Here is a 16,219-nt window from a genome sequence, read left to right on the forward strand (position 1 = left end):
TTAAAATCGTGAAAAATTAAAAATTTAATTAATTTTGCTAATAAAATATTGATTAAAACTTAATTTCTAAAGTTTATTTTATTATTTTTGCTTGTCAAATGACCACGGTGTGTGTGACCAGTACCTTGCAACGCATAAAATTCAATCAATTAAGTACAAAATATCTATTTCTTTAATGATTTGAGATTTTTTAATACTTTAAATTTAATTAAAATTAGTTTTTGATGATTTGATATTATTTAATATCTTAACATTTTAATGATTTGATATTATTTAATATTTTAACATTTAATTAAGATTAAATTTGATAATAACAGGGTTTATTTTCCAGTTTATTATGCAAAAATTCTTACAAATTATAGGATTTTCATAAAAATCAATTTTAAATTTAAATTAAAAATTAGCATTAATTGTAAAAATGAATTAGATCTATGACTAATTAAAAATTTTATTATTTTCACGAGTGAAATTTTAATTCAAAACTCAATTCTTAAAGTTTATTTAATTATTTATGCTGATCAAATGACCACAATGTATGTGACCAGTACCTGTACAATGCAAACAAATTAATCAATTAAGTTCAAATTATCTAATTTTTTAAATGATTCGATTTTTTTTAATATTTCAACATTTAATCAAAATGATTCTTTGATATTGCTAGAATTTATTTTATAGTTTAATATACAAAATCCTAACAAATTATTGAATTTTCATAAAATTTGAAATAAGAATTGATTTCAATTGTAAGAATGAATCAAAACCGTGATAAATTAAAAATTTTAGTTAATTTTGCCTATCAATTATTAATTAAAACTTAATTATTAAAGTTTATTTTATTATTAATGTTTGTCAAATGACCACACCGTAAATAACTAGTACTATGGAACGCTTATAAATTAATCAGTTAAGCTCAAATTATCTATTTTTTTTTTTTTAAACAATTGATATTTATAATATTTTAACATTTAATTAAAATAAATTTTGACAACACAGGGATTCATTTTACTTTTTAATATACAAAACTCTAATAAATCATTAAATTTTCACAGAATTTGATATTTAAATTTGAAATAAAAATTAATTTGAATTGTAAGGATGAATTAAAACCGTGATAAATTAAAAATTTAATCAATTTTGCTAGTCGAATATTGATTGAAACTTAATTTTTAAAGTTTATTTAGTTATTTATGCTGATCAAATGAGCAACCGTAGATGACCAGTACCTGTGCAATGCATACAAATTAATCAATTAAGCTCAAAATATCTAACTTTTTTTAATGAATAATATATTTTTTAACAGTTTTAACATTTAATTAAAGTAAAATTTGATATTACTAGAAATTATAGAAAAAAGTCTAATATACAAAAAAGGTTTTGATTCATTGCAAATCATAAAACTTTCATAAAATTCTATCTTAAGCTTTCAAACAAAAATTAATTTTAGCTGCAGAAATGAATTAAATCTACGACAAATTAAAAATCTTATTAATATCACTTCTCGAATATTAAAAAAGACATAGTTATTAAAGTTTATTTTCTTATTTATGTTGTCAATTGACCACACCGTAAATGACCAGTACCTATGAAATGCACACAAATTAATCAATTAAGTTCGAAATATCTAACTTTTTTTAATGAATTGCTATTTTTTAATAGTTTCAACATTTAATTAAAATCAAAATTGAGAAAACTAGAAATTATTTTCCCGTTTAATATACAAAAACTCTTGCAAATTATAAAATTTTCACCAAAATTGATTTTTAGATTTGAAATAATGCTTAAGCCTAAGCCTAAGTATACCCTAAGCTTAAGCCTAAGTACACCCTAAGCCTAAGCCTAAGCATTATTTCATTATTTAAGATGTCAAATGACAACAATGTATGTGACCAGTTCCTGCACTATGCGTATATAATAATCAATTTTTTTTTTATTAAATGATATTTTTTAATACTTTTAACATCCTTTGAAATTAAATTTTGATAATAGTAGGACTTCTTACCTAGTTTAGTATGCAAAACACCCGTACAAATTATGGGATTTTTATAAATGTATTATTTAAATTTGAAATATAAATTAATTTTAATCGTAAGAATGAATTAAAATCGTGAAAAATTAAAAATTTAATTAATTTTGCTAATAAAATATTGATTAAAACTTAATTTCTAAAGTTTATTTTATTATTTTTGCTTGTCAAATGACCACGGTGTGTGTGACCAGTACCTTGCAACGCATAAAATTCAATCAATTAAGTACAAAATATCTATTTCTTTAATGATTTGAGATTTTTTAATACTTTAAATTTAATTAAAATTAGTTTTTGATGATTTGATATTATTTAATATCTTAACATTTTAATGATTTGATATTATTTAATATTTTAACATTTAATTAAGATTAAATTTGATAATAACAGGGTTTATTTTCCAGTTTATTATGCAAAAATTCTTACAAATTATAGGATTTTCATAAAAATCAATTTTAAATTTAAATTAAAAATTAGCATTAATTGTAAAAATGAATTAGATCTATGACTAATTAAAAATTTTATTATTTTCACGAGTGAAATTTTAATTCAAAACTCAATTCTTAAAGTTTATTTAATTATTTATGCTGATCAAATGACCACAATGTATGTGACCAGTACCTGTACAATGCAAACAAATTAATCAATTAAGTTCAAATTATCTAATTTTTTAAATGATTCGATTTTTTTTAATATTTCAACATTTAATCAAAATGATTCTTTGATATTGCTAGAATTTATTTTATAGTTTAATATACAAAATCCTAACAAATTATTGAATTTTCATAAAATTTGAAATAAGAATTGATTTCAATTGTAAGAATGAATCAAAACCGTGATAAATTAAAAATTTTAGTTAATTTTGCCTATCAATTATTAATTAAAACTTAATTATTAAAGTTTATTTTATTATTAATGTTTGTCAAATGACCACACCGTAAATAACTAGTACTATGGAACGCTTATAAATTAATCAGTTAAGCTCAAATTATCTATTTTTTTTTTTTTAAACAATTGATATTTATAATATTTTAACATTTAATTAAAATAAATTTTGACAACACAGGGATTCATTTTACTTTTTAATATACAAAACTCTAATAAATCATTAAATTTTCACAGAATTTGATATTTAAATTTGAAATAAAAATTAATTTGAATTGTAAGGATGAATTAAAACCGTGATAAATTAAAAATTTAATCAATTTTGCTAGTCGAATATTGATTGAAACTTAATTTTTAAAGTTTATTTAGTTATTTATGCTGATCAAATGAGCAACCGTAGATGACCAGTACCTGTGCAATGCATACAAATTAATCAATTAAGCTCAAAATATCTAACTTTTTTTAATGAATAATATATTTTTTAACAGTTTTAACATTTAATTAAAGTAAAATTTGATATTACTAGAAATTATAGAAAAAAGTCTAATATACAAAAAAGGTTTTGATTCATTGCAAATCATAAAACTTTCATAAAATTCTATCTTAAGCTTTCAAACAAAAATTAATTTTAGCTGCAGAAATGAATTAAATCTACGACAAATTAAAAATCTTATTAATATCACTTCTCGAATATTAAAAAAGACATAGTTATTAAAGTTTATTTTCTTATTTATGTTGTCAATTGACCACACCGTAAATGACCAGTACCTATGAAATGCACACAAATTAATCAATTAAGTTCGAAATATCTAACTTTTTTTAATGAATTGCTATTTTTTAATAGTTTCAACATTTAATTAAAATCAAAATTGAGAAAACTAGAAATTATTTTCCCGTTTAATATACAAAAACTCTTGCAAATTATAAAATTTTCACCAAAATTGATTTTTAGATTTGAAATAATGCTTAAGCCTAAGCCTAAGTATACCCTAAGCTTAAGCCTAAGTACACCCTAAGCCTAAGCCTAAGCATTATTTCATTATTTAAGATGTCAAATGACAACAATGTATGTGACCAGTTCCTGCACTATGCGTATATAATAATCAATTTTTTTTTTATTAAATGATATTTTTTAATACTTTTAACATCCTTTGAAATTAAATTTTGATAATAGTAGGACTTCTTACCTAGTTTAGTATGCAAAACACCCGTACAAATTATGGGATTTTTATAAATGTATTATTTAAATTTGAAATATAAATTAATTTTAATCGTAAGAATGAATTAAAATCGTGAAAAATTAAAAATTTAATTAATTTTGCTAATAAAATATTGATTAAAACTTAATTTCTAAAGTTTATTTTATTATTTTTGCTTGTCAAATGACCACGGTGTGTGTGACCAGTACCTTGCAACGCATAAAATTCAATCAATTAAGTACAAAATATCTATTTCTTTAATGATTTGAGATTTTTTAATACTTTAAATTTAATTAAAATTAGTTTTTGATGATTTGATATTATTTAATATCTTAACATTTTAATGATTTGATATTATTTAATATTTTAACATTTAATTAAGATTAAATTTGATAATAACAGGGTTTATTTTCCAGTTTATTATGCAAAAATTCTTACAAATTATAGGATTTTCATAAAAATCAATTTTAAATTTAAATTAAAAATTAGCATTAATTGTAAAAATGAATTAGATCTATGACTAATTAAAAATTTTATTATTTTCACGAGTGAAATTTTAATTCAAAACTCAATTCTTAAAGTTTATTTAATTATTTATGCTGATCAAATGACCACAATGTATGTGACCAGTACCTGTACAATGCAAACAAATTAATCAATTAAGTTCAAATTATCTAATTTTTTAAATGATTCGATTTTTTTTAATATTTCAACATTTAATCAAAATGATTCTTTGATATTGCTAGAATTTATTTTATAGTTTAATATACAAAATCCTAACAAATTATTGAATTTTCATAAAATTTGAAATAAGAATTGATTTCAATTGTAAGAATGAATCAAAACCGTGATAAATTAAAAATTTTAGTTAATTTTGCCTATCAATTATTAATTAAAACTTAATTATTAAAGTTTATTTTATTATTAATGTTTGTCAAATGACCACACCGTAAATAACTAGTACTATGGAACGCTTATAAATTAATCAGTTAAGCTCAAATTATCTATTTTTTTTTTTTAAACAATTGATATTTATAATATTTTAACATTTAATTAAAATAAATTTTGACAACACAGGGATTCATTTTACTTTTTAATATACAAAACTCTAATAAATCATTAAATTTTCACAGAATTTGATATTTAAATTTGAAATAAAAATTAATTTGAATTGTAAGGATGAATTAAAACCGTGATAAATTAAAAATTTAATCAATTTTGCTAGTCGAATATTGATTGAAACTTAATTTTTAAAGTTTATTTAGTTATTTATGCTGATCAAATGAGCAACCGTAGATGACCAGTACCTGTGCAATGCATACAAATTAATCAATTAAGCTCAAAATATCTAACTTTTTTTAATGAATAATATATTTTTTAACAGTTTTAACATTTAATTAAAGTAAAATTTGATATTACTAGAAATTATAGAAAAAAGTCTAATATACAAAAAAGGTTTTGATTCATTGCAAATCATAAAACTTTCATAAAATTCTATCTTAAGCTTTCAAACAAAAATTAATTTTAGCTGCAGAAATGAATTAAATCTACGACAAATTAAAAATCTTATTAATATCACTTCTCGAATATTAAAAAAGACATAGTTATTAAAGTTTATTTTCTTATTTATGTTGTCAATTGACCACACCGTAAATGACCAGTACCTATGAAATGCACACAAATTAATCAATTAAGTTCGAAATATCTAACTTTTTTTAATGAATTGCTATTTTTTAATAGTTTCAACATTTAATTAAAATCAAAATTGAGAAAACTAGAAATTATTTTCCCGTTTAATATACAAAAACTCTTGCAAATTATAAAATTTTCACCAAAATTGATTTTTAGATTTGAAATAATGCTTAAGCCTAAGCCTAAGTATACCCTAAGCTTAAGCCTAAGTACACCCTAAGCCTAAGCCTAAGCATTATTTCATTATTTAAGATGTCAAATGACAACAATGTATGTGACCAGTTCCTGCACTATGCGTATATAATAATCAATTTTTTTTTATTAAATGATATTTTTTAATACTTTTAACATCCTTTGAAATTAAATTTTGATAATAGTAGGACTTCTTACCTAGTTTAGTATGCAAAACACCCGTACAAATTATGGGATTTTTATAAATGTATTATTTAAATTTGAAATATAAATTAATTTTAATCGTAAGAATGAATTAAAATCGTGAAAAATTAAAAATTTAATTAATTTTGCTAATAAAATATTGATTAAAACTTAATTTCTAAAGTTTATTTTATTATTTTTGCTTGTCAAATGACCACGGTGTGTGTGACCAGTACCTTGCAACGCATAAAATTCAATCAATTAAGTACAAAATATCTATTTCTTTAATGATTTGAGATTTTTTAATACTTTAAATTTAATTAAAATTAGTTTTTGATGATTTGATATTATTTAATATCTTAACATTTTAATGATTTGATATTATTTAATATTTTAACATTTAATTAAGATTAAATTTGATAATAACAGGGTTTATTTTCCAGTTTATTATGCAAAAATTCTTACAAATTATAGGATTTTCATAAAAATCAATTTTAAATTTAAATTAAAAATTAGCATTAATTGTAAAAATGAATTAGATCTATGACTAATTAAAAATTTTATTATTTTCACGAGTGAAATTTTAATTCAAAACTCAATTCTTAAAGTTTATTTAATTATTTATGCTGATCAAATGACCACAATGTATGTGACCAGTACCTGTACAATGCAAACAAATTAATCAATTAAGTTCAAATTATCTAATTTTTTAAATGATTCGATTTTTTTTAATATTTCAACATTTAATCAAAATGATTCTTTGATATTGCTAGAATTTATTTTATAGTTTAATATACAAAATCCTAACAAATTATTGAATTTTCATAAAATTTGAAATAAGAATTGATTTCAATTGTAAGAATGAATCAAAACCGTGATAAATTAAAAATTTTAGTTAATTTTGCCTATCAATTATTAATTAAAACTTAATTATTAAAGTTTATTTTATTATTAATGTTTGTCAAATGACCACACCGTAAATAACTAGTACTATGGAACGCTTATAAATTAATCAGTTAAGCTCAAATTATCTATTTTTTTTTTTTTAAACAATTGATATTTATAATATTTTAACATTTAATTAAAATAAATTTTGACAACACAGGGATTCATTTTACTTTTTAATATACAAAACTCTAATAAATCATTAAATTTTCACAGAATTTGATATTTAAATTTGAAATAAAAATTAATTTGAATTGTAAGGATGAATTAAAACCGTGATAAATTAAAAATTTAATCAATTTTGCTAGTCGAATATTGATTGAAACTTAATTTTTAAAGTTTATTTAGTTATTTATGCTGATCAAATGAGCAACCGTAGATGACCAGTACCTGTGCAATGCATACAAATTAATCAATTAAGCTCAAAATATCTAACTTTTTTTAATGAATAATATATTTTTTAACAGTTTTAACATTTAATTAAAGTAAAATTTGATATTACTAGAAATTATAGAAAAAAGTCTAATATACAAAAAAGGTTTTGATTCATTGCAAATCATAAAACTTTCATAAAATTCTATCTTAAGCTTTCAAACAAAAATTAATTTTAGCTGCAGAAATGAATTAAATCTACGACAAATTAAAAATCTTATTAATATCACTTCTCGAATATTAAAAAAGACATAGTTATTAAAGTTTATTTTCTTATTTATGTTGTCAATTGACCACACCGTAAATGACCAGTACCTATGAAATGCACACAAATTAATCAATTAAGTTCGAAATATCTAACTTTTTTTAATGAATTGCTATTTTTTAATAGTTTCAACATTTAATTAAAATCAAAATTGAGAAAACTAGAAATTATTTTCCCGTTTAATATACAAAAACTCTTGCAAATTATAAAATTTTCACCAAAATTGATTTTTAGATTTGAAATAATGCTTAAGCCTAAGCCTAAGTATACCCTAAGCTTAAGCCTAAGTACACCCTAAGCCTAAGCCTAAGCATTATTTCATTATTTAAGATGTCAAATGACAACAATGTATGTGACCAGTTCCTGCACTATGCGTATATAATAATCAATTTTTTTTTTATTAAATGATATTTTTTAATACTTTTAACATCCTTTGAAATTAAATTTTGATAATAGTAGGACTTCTTACCTAGTTTAGTATGCAAAACACCCGTACAAATTATGGGATTTTTATAAATGTATTATTTAAATTTGAAATATAAATTAATTTTAATCGTAAGAATGAATTAAAATCGTGAAAAATTAAAAATTTAATTAATTTTGCTAATAAAATATTGATTAAAACTTAATTTCTAAAGTTTATTTTATTATTTTTGCTTGTCAAATGACCACGGTGTGTGTGACCAGTACCTTGCAACGCATAAAATTCAATCAATTAAGTACAAAATATCTATTTCTTTAATGATTTGAGATTTTTTAATACTTTAAATTTAATTAAAATTAGTTTTTGATGATTTGATATTATTTAATATCTTAACATTTTAATGATTTGATATTATTTAATATTTTAACATTTAATTAAGATTAAATTTGATAATAACAGGGTTTATTTTCCAGTTTATTATGCAAAAATTCTTACAAATTATAGGATTTTCATAAAAATCAATTTTAAATTTAAATTAAAAATTAGCATTAATTGTAAAAATGAATTAGATCTATGACTAATTAAAAATTTTATTATTTTCACGAGTGAAATTTTAATTCAAAACTCAATTCTTAAAGTTTATTTAATTATTTATGCTGATCAAATGACCACAATGTATGTGACCAGTACCTGTACAATGCAAACAAATTAATCAATTAAGTTCAAATTATCTAATTTTTTAAATGATTCGATTTTTTTTAATATTTCAACATTTAATCAAAATGATTCTTTGATATTGCTAGAATTTATTTTATAGTTTAATATACAAAATCCTAACAAATTATTGAATTTTCATAAAATTTGAAATAAGAATTGATTTCAATTGTAAGAATGAATCAAAACCGTGATAAATTAAAAATTTTAGTTAATTTTGCCTATCAATTATTAATTAAAACTTAATTATTAAAGTTTATTTTATTATTAATGTTTGTCAAATGACCACACCGTAAATAACTAGTACTATGGAACGCTTATAAATTAATCAGTTAAGCTCAAATTATCTATTTTTTTTTTTTTAAACAATTGATATTTATAATATTTTAACATTTAATTAAAATAAATTTTGACAACACAGGGATTCATTTTACTTTTTAATATACAAAACTCTAATAAATCATTAAATTTTCACAGAATTTGATATTTAAATTTGAAATAAAAATTAATTTGAATTGTAAGGATGAATTAAAACCGTGATAAATTAAAAATTTAATCAATTTTGCTAGTCGAATATTGATTGAAACTTAATTTTTAAAGTTTATTTAGTTATTTATGCTGATCAAATGAGCAACCGTAGATGACCAGTACCTGTGCAATGCATACAAATTAATCAATTAAGCTCAAAATATCTAACTTTTTTTAATGAATAATATATTTTTTAACAGTTTTAACATTTAATTAAAGTAAAATTTGATATTACTAGAAATTATAGAAAAAAGTCTAATATACAAAAAAGGTTTTGATTCATTGCAAATCATAAAACTTTCATAAAATTCTATCTTAAGCTTTCAAACAAAAATTAATTTTAGCTGCAGAAATGAATTAAATCTACGACAAATTAAAAATCTTATTAATATCACTTCTCGAATATTAAAAAAGACATAGTTATTAAAGTTTATTTTCTTATTTATGTTGTCAATTGACCACACCGTAAATGACCAGTACCTATGAAATGCACACAAATTAATCAATTAAGTTCGAAATATCTAACTTTTTTTAATGAATTGCTATTTTTTAATAGTTTCAACATTTAATTAAAATCAAAATTGAGAAAACTAGAAATTATTTTCCCGTTTAATATACAAAAACTCTTGCAAATTATAAAATTTTCACCAAAATTGATTTTTAGATTTGAAATAATGCTTAAGCCTAAGCCTAAGTATACCCTAAGCTTAAGCCTAAGTACACCCTAAGCCTAAGCCTAAGCATTATTTCATTATTTAAGATGTCAAATGACAACAATGTATGTGACCAGTTCCTGCACTATGCGTATATAATAATCAATTTTTTTTTTATTAAATGATATTTTTTAATACTTTTAACATCCTTTGAAATTAAATTTTGATAATAGTAGGACTTCTTACCTAGTTTAGTATGCAAAACACCCGTACAAATTATGGGATTTTTATAAATGTATTATTTAAATTTGAAATATAAATTAATTTTAATCGTAAGAATGAATTAAAATCGTGAAAAATTAAAAATTTAATTAATTTTGCTAATAAAATATTGATTAAAACTTAATTTCTAAAGTTTATTTTATTATTTTTGCTTGTCAAATGACCACGGTGTGTGTGACCAGTACCTTGCAACGCATAAAATTCAATCAATTAAGTACAAAATATCTATTTCTTTAATGATTTGAGATTTTTTAATACTTTAAATTTAATTAAAATTAGTTTTTGATGATTTGATATTATTTAATATCTTAACATTTTAATGATTTGATATTATTTAATATTTTAACATTTAATTAAGATTAAATTTGATAATAACAGGGTTTATTTTCCAGTTTATTATGCAAAAATTCTTACAAATTATAGGATTTTCATAAAAATCAATTTTAAATTTAAATTAAAAATTAGCATTAATTGTAAAAATGAATTAGATCTATGACTAATTAAAAATTTTATTATTTTCACGAGTGAAATTTTAATTCAAAACTCAATTCTTAAAGTTTATTTAATTATTTATGCTGATCAAATGACCACAATGTATGTGACCAGTACCTGTACAATGCAAACAAATTAATCAATTAAGTTCAAATTATCTAATTTTTTAAATGATTCGATTTTTTTTAATATTTCAACATTTAATCAAAATGATTCTTTGATATTGCTAGAATTTATTTTATAGTTTAATATACAAAATCCTAACAAATTATTGAATTTTCATAAAATTTGAAATAAGAATTGATTTCAATTGTAAGAATGAATCAAAACCGTGATAAATTAAAAATTTTAGTTAATTTTGCCTATCAATTATTAATTAAAACTTAATTATTAAAGTTTATTTTATTATTAATGTTTGTCAAATGACCACACCGTAAATAACTAGTACTATGGAACGCTTATAAATTAATCAGTTAAGCTCAAATTATCTATTTTTTTTTTTTTAAACAATTGATATTTATAATATTTTAACATTTAATTAAAATAAATTTTGACAACACAGGGATTCATTTTACTTTTTAATATACAAAACTCTAATAAATCATTAAATTTTCACAGAATTTGATATTTAAATTTGAAATAAAAATTAATTTGAATTGTAAGGATGAATTAAAACCGTGATAAATTAAAAATTTAATCAATTTTGCTAGTCGAATATTGATTGAAACTTAATTTTTAAAGTTTATTTAGTTATTTATGCTGATCAAATGAGCAACCGTAGATGACCAGTACCTGTGCAATGCATACAAATTAATCAATTAAGCTCAAAATATCTAACTTTTTTTAATGAATAATATATTTTTTAACAGTTTTAACATTTAATTAAAGTAAAATTTGATATTACTAGAAATTATAGAAAAAAGTCTAATATACAAAAAAGGTTTTGATTCATTGCAAATCATAAAACTTTCATAAAATTCTATCTTAAGCTTTCAAACAAAAATTAATTTTAGCTGCAGAAATGAATTAAATCTACGACAAATTAAAAATCTTATTAATATCACTTCTCGAATATTAAAAAAGACATAGTTATTAAAGTTTATTTTCTTATTTATGTTGTCAATTGACCACACCGTAAATGACCAGTACCTATGAAATGCACACAAATTAATCAATTAAGTTCGAAATATCTAACTTTTTTTAATGAATTGCTATTTTTTAATAGTTTCAACATTTAATTAAAATCAAAATTGAGAAAACTAGAAATTATTTTCCCGTTTAATATACAAAAACTCTTGCAAATTATAAAATTTTCACCAAAATTGATTTTTAGATTTGAAATAATGCTTAAGCCTAAGCCTAAGTATACCCTAAGCTTAAGCCTAAGTACACCCTAAGCCTAAGCCTAAGCATTATTTCATTATTTAAGATGTCAAATGACAACAATGTATGTGACCAGTTCCTGCACTATGCGTATATAATAATCAATTTTTTTTTTATTAAATGATATTTTTTAATACTTTTAACATCCTTTGAAATTAAATTTTGATAATAGTAGGACTTCTTACCTAGTTTAGTATGCAAAACACCCGTACAAATTATGGGATTTTTATAAATGTATTATTTAAATTTGAAATATAAATTAATTTTAATCGTAAGAATGAATTAAAATCGTGAAAAATTAAAAATTTAATTAATTTTGCTAATAAAATATTGATTAAAACTTAATTTCTAAAGTTTATTTTATTATTTTTGCTTGTCAAATGGCCACGGTGTGTGTGACCAGTACCTTGCAACGCATAAAATTCAATCAATTAAGTACAAAATATCTATTTCTTTAATGATTTGAGATTTTTTAATACTTTAAATTTAATTAAAATTAGTTTTTGATGATTTGATATTATTTAATATCTTAACATTTTAATGATTTGATATTATTTAATATTTTAACATTTAATTAAGATTAAATTTGATAATAACAGGGTTTATTTTCCAGTTTATTATGCAAAAATTCTTACAAATTATAGGATTTTCATAAAAATCAATTTTAAATTTAAATTAAAAATTAGCATTAATTGTAAAAATGAATTAGATCTATGACTAATTAAAAATTTTATTATTTTCACGAGTGAAATTTTAATTCAAAACTCAATTCTTAAAGTTTATTTAATTATTTATGCTGATCAAATGACCACAATGTATGTGACCAGTACCTGTACAATGCAAACAAATTAATCAATTAAGTTCAAATTATCTAATTTTTTAAATGATTCGATTTTTTTTAATATTTCAACATTTAATCAAAATGATTCTTTGATATTGCTAGAATTTATTTTATAGTTTAATATACAAAATCCTAACAAATTATTGAATTTTCATAAAATTTGAAATAAGAATTGATTTCAATTGTAAGAATGAATCAAAACCGTGATAAATTAAAAATTTTAGTTAATTTTGCCTATCAATTATTAATTAAAACTTAATTATTAAAGTTTATTTTATTATTAATGTTTGTCAAATGACCACACCGTAAATAACTAGTACTATGGAACGCTTATAAATTAATCAGTTAAGCTCAAATTATCTATTTTTTTTTTTTTAAACAATTGATATTTATAATATTTTAACATTTAATTAAAATAAATTTTGACAACACAGGGATTCATTTTACTTTTTAATATACAAAACTCTAATAAATCATTAAATTTTCACAGAATTTGATATTTAAATTTGAAATAAAAATTAATTTGAATTGTAAGGATGAATTAAAACCGTGATAAATTAAAAATTTAATCAATTTTGCTAGTCGAATATTGATTGAAACTTAATTTTTAAAGTTTATTTAGTTATTTATGCTGATCAAATGAGCAACCGTAGATGACCAGTACCTGTGCAATGCATACAAATTAATCAATTAAGCTCAAAATATCTAACTTTTTTTAATGAATAATATATTTTTTAACAGTTTTAACATTTAATTAAAGTAAAATTTGATATTACTAGAAATTATAGAAAAAAGTCTAATATACAAAAAAGGTTTTGATTCATTGCAAATCATAAAACTTTCATAAAATTCTATCTTAAGCTTTCAAACAAAAATTAATTTTAGCTGCAGAAATGAATTAAATCTACGACAAATTAAAAATCTTATTAATATCACTTCTCGAATATTAAAAAAGACATAGTTATTAAAGTTTATTTTCTTATTTATGTTGTCAATTGACCACACCGTAATAGTAGGACTTCTTACCTAGTTTAGTATGCAAAACACCCGTACAAATTATGGGATTTTTATAAATGTATTATTTAAATTTGAAATATAAATTAATTTTAATCGTAAGAATGAATTAAAATCGTGAAAAATTAAAAATTTAATTAATTTTGCTAATAAAATATTGATTAAAACTTAATTTCTAAAGTTTATTTTATTATTTTTGCTGGTCAAATGACCATGGTGTATGTGACCAGTATCCGTGCAATGCATATAAATTAATCAATTAAGTTCAAAATATCTATTTGTTTTAAGGAGTTGAAATTTTTCAATATTTTATCATTTAATTAAAATTAGTTTTTGATGATTTTATATTATTTAATATTTTAACATTTTAATGATTTGATATTATTTAATATTTTAACATTTAATTAAGATTAAATTTGATAATAGCAGGGTTTTTTCCCAGTTTATTACGCAAAAATTCTTACAAATTATAGAATTTTCGCAAAAATCAATTTTAAATTTGAATTAAAAATTAGCATTAAATGCAAAAATGAATTAGATCGATGACTAATTAAAAATTTTATTATTTTCGCAACTGAAATTTTAATCAAAACTCAATTTCTAAACTTGATTTTATTATTTTTGCTGGTCAAACGACCACAATGTATGTGACCAGTATCCATGCAATGCATATAAATTAATCAATTTAGTTCAAAATATCTATTTGTTTTAAGGAGTTGAAATTTTTCAATATTTTATCATTTAATTAAAATAAATTTTTGGTATTATTAGAATTTTTTTTATAGTTTAACATGCAAAATTCTAATAAATTATTGTTTTTTCATAAAATTTCCTATTTCCTTTAAGGGTTAGACGGTTGTACTCTAGAGCCTATAATTCAAATGGTGGAGAAATTGAAAATGGTGCTAAAATATTTCAGTTTTGCAACCACATACCTGAAGTTTATGACGGGGTATCAGAAATTGAGTGCGCTTTTTTGTTTTTTTCTCAAAACAATTTTTTTGAAAAACTGAGGGACTCTACCAATTATTATTAGGTTCCTTGTATAACCGTACACTTGATAGCATTCTGTCATTCTGTCCGCGTCCCGCGTTGGGTTAACTGATGAGCGTCTTCTGATCCTGCATTATTTTCATTTTCACTGATGGAAAGACCAGTAAACTTGAGAATAGTATTGGTGTCAACACTATCAGCCAGCCTTTGTCTTTGCCACTTCAATTTTTCCTTCTTCCATACCTTGCAAGTTTCTTTTCAAGGATAGCTTCCTCTCTGTACAGATTCATTATTCTTTCTTCATACGCTGTTAGGTACTTTTCATCCCAATGAAACTTGTTTAACTCATCATATGCTTAATTTATGATTAATACTTCTCCTGCTATCTTTTTTGAGTTTTTATCTGTTATTTCTTCTGCATACTTAAAGAAAGAAACACCAGCGTTCTACTATGCTTGTTAATTAGTCTACTTTACTTTTAGGAAATTTAGATAGTTCAATGAACACGAATTGAAAATCTTGTAAATCATGCTCACTAGTTTCATCGTCTCTTATGTTATAGCTAGATATATAATTGACTCACTCATCGGGAAATAAAGTGCAGTTTGATATTATAATAAAGAAAATCTTTTGTAAATCCACCAGATAGCCTTGAGAAGCTTTGGCAGTGTAATATTGAGCACATTTTTCAAAGTCCTTGTCACGAGTAAGCTCCATTTCAACCACAAACTTATTACCAACAGAATCGTTGAGAGAACATCAACCATGCTTTGTTTCTCAGAAGCAAATTCAGAATTCATAATGACGCTGATGAATTCTATTTTTTGCATAGTATTAACTTCAGTATACCCTAAAACTTCGCTCAAAAATGGGTAAGAATATTCTTACTTCTTTCGTGCCAAAGATCTTTTTGAAAGTCAGGTCCAGTTTTGGTAAGGAATTTAGAAAAAGCCATAAGAAATTAACTTAATAGTAATACACTATTTTTTGCAAATATTCAACTATATTTTTTAACTTATAATTTTAAGCTTCCTTATAACATTTAAAGTGTAGATGCAAAATATAATTCATCGAAATTT

At 21.3% G+C, this 16,219-nt stretch overlaps 2 pseudogenes across 2 annotated transcripts; one reads left to right on the forward strand and one right to left on the reverse strand.

Moving 5' to 3' along the window:
- Nucleotides 1-14,991: 14,991 nt before the first annotated feature.
- Bm18382 lies at nucleotides 14,992-15,180 on the forward strand (annotated as a pseudogene). Its single transcript has one exon. A coding segment is annotated over exon 1 (189 nt).
- A 389-nt stretch (nucleotides 15,181-15,569) lies between these two features.
- Nucleotides 15,570-15,866, reverse strand: Bm18383 (annotated as a pseudogene). Its single transcript has one exon. A coding segment is annotated over exon 1 (297 nt).
- Between the last annotated feature and the right edge of the window lie 353 nt (nucleotides 15,867-16,219).

The sequence above is a fragment of the Brugia malayi genome (assembly GCF_000002995.4).
Source record: "Brugia malayi strain FR3 genome assembly, contig: Bm_026, whole genome shotgun sequence".
In the NCBI taxonomy this organism is placed as follows: domain Eukaryota; kingdom Metazoa; phylum Nematoda; class Chromadorea; order Rhabditida; family Onchocercidae; genus Brugia; species Brugia malayi.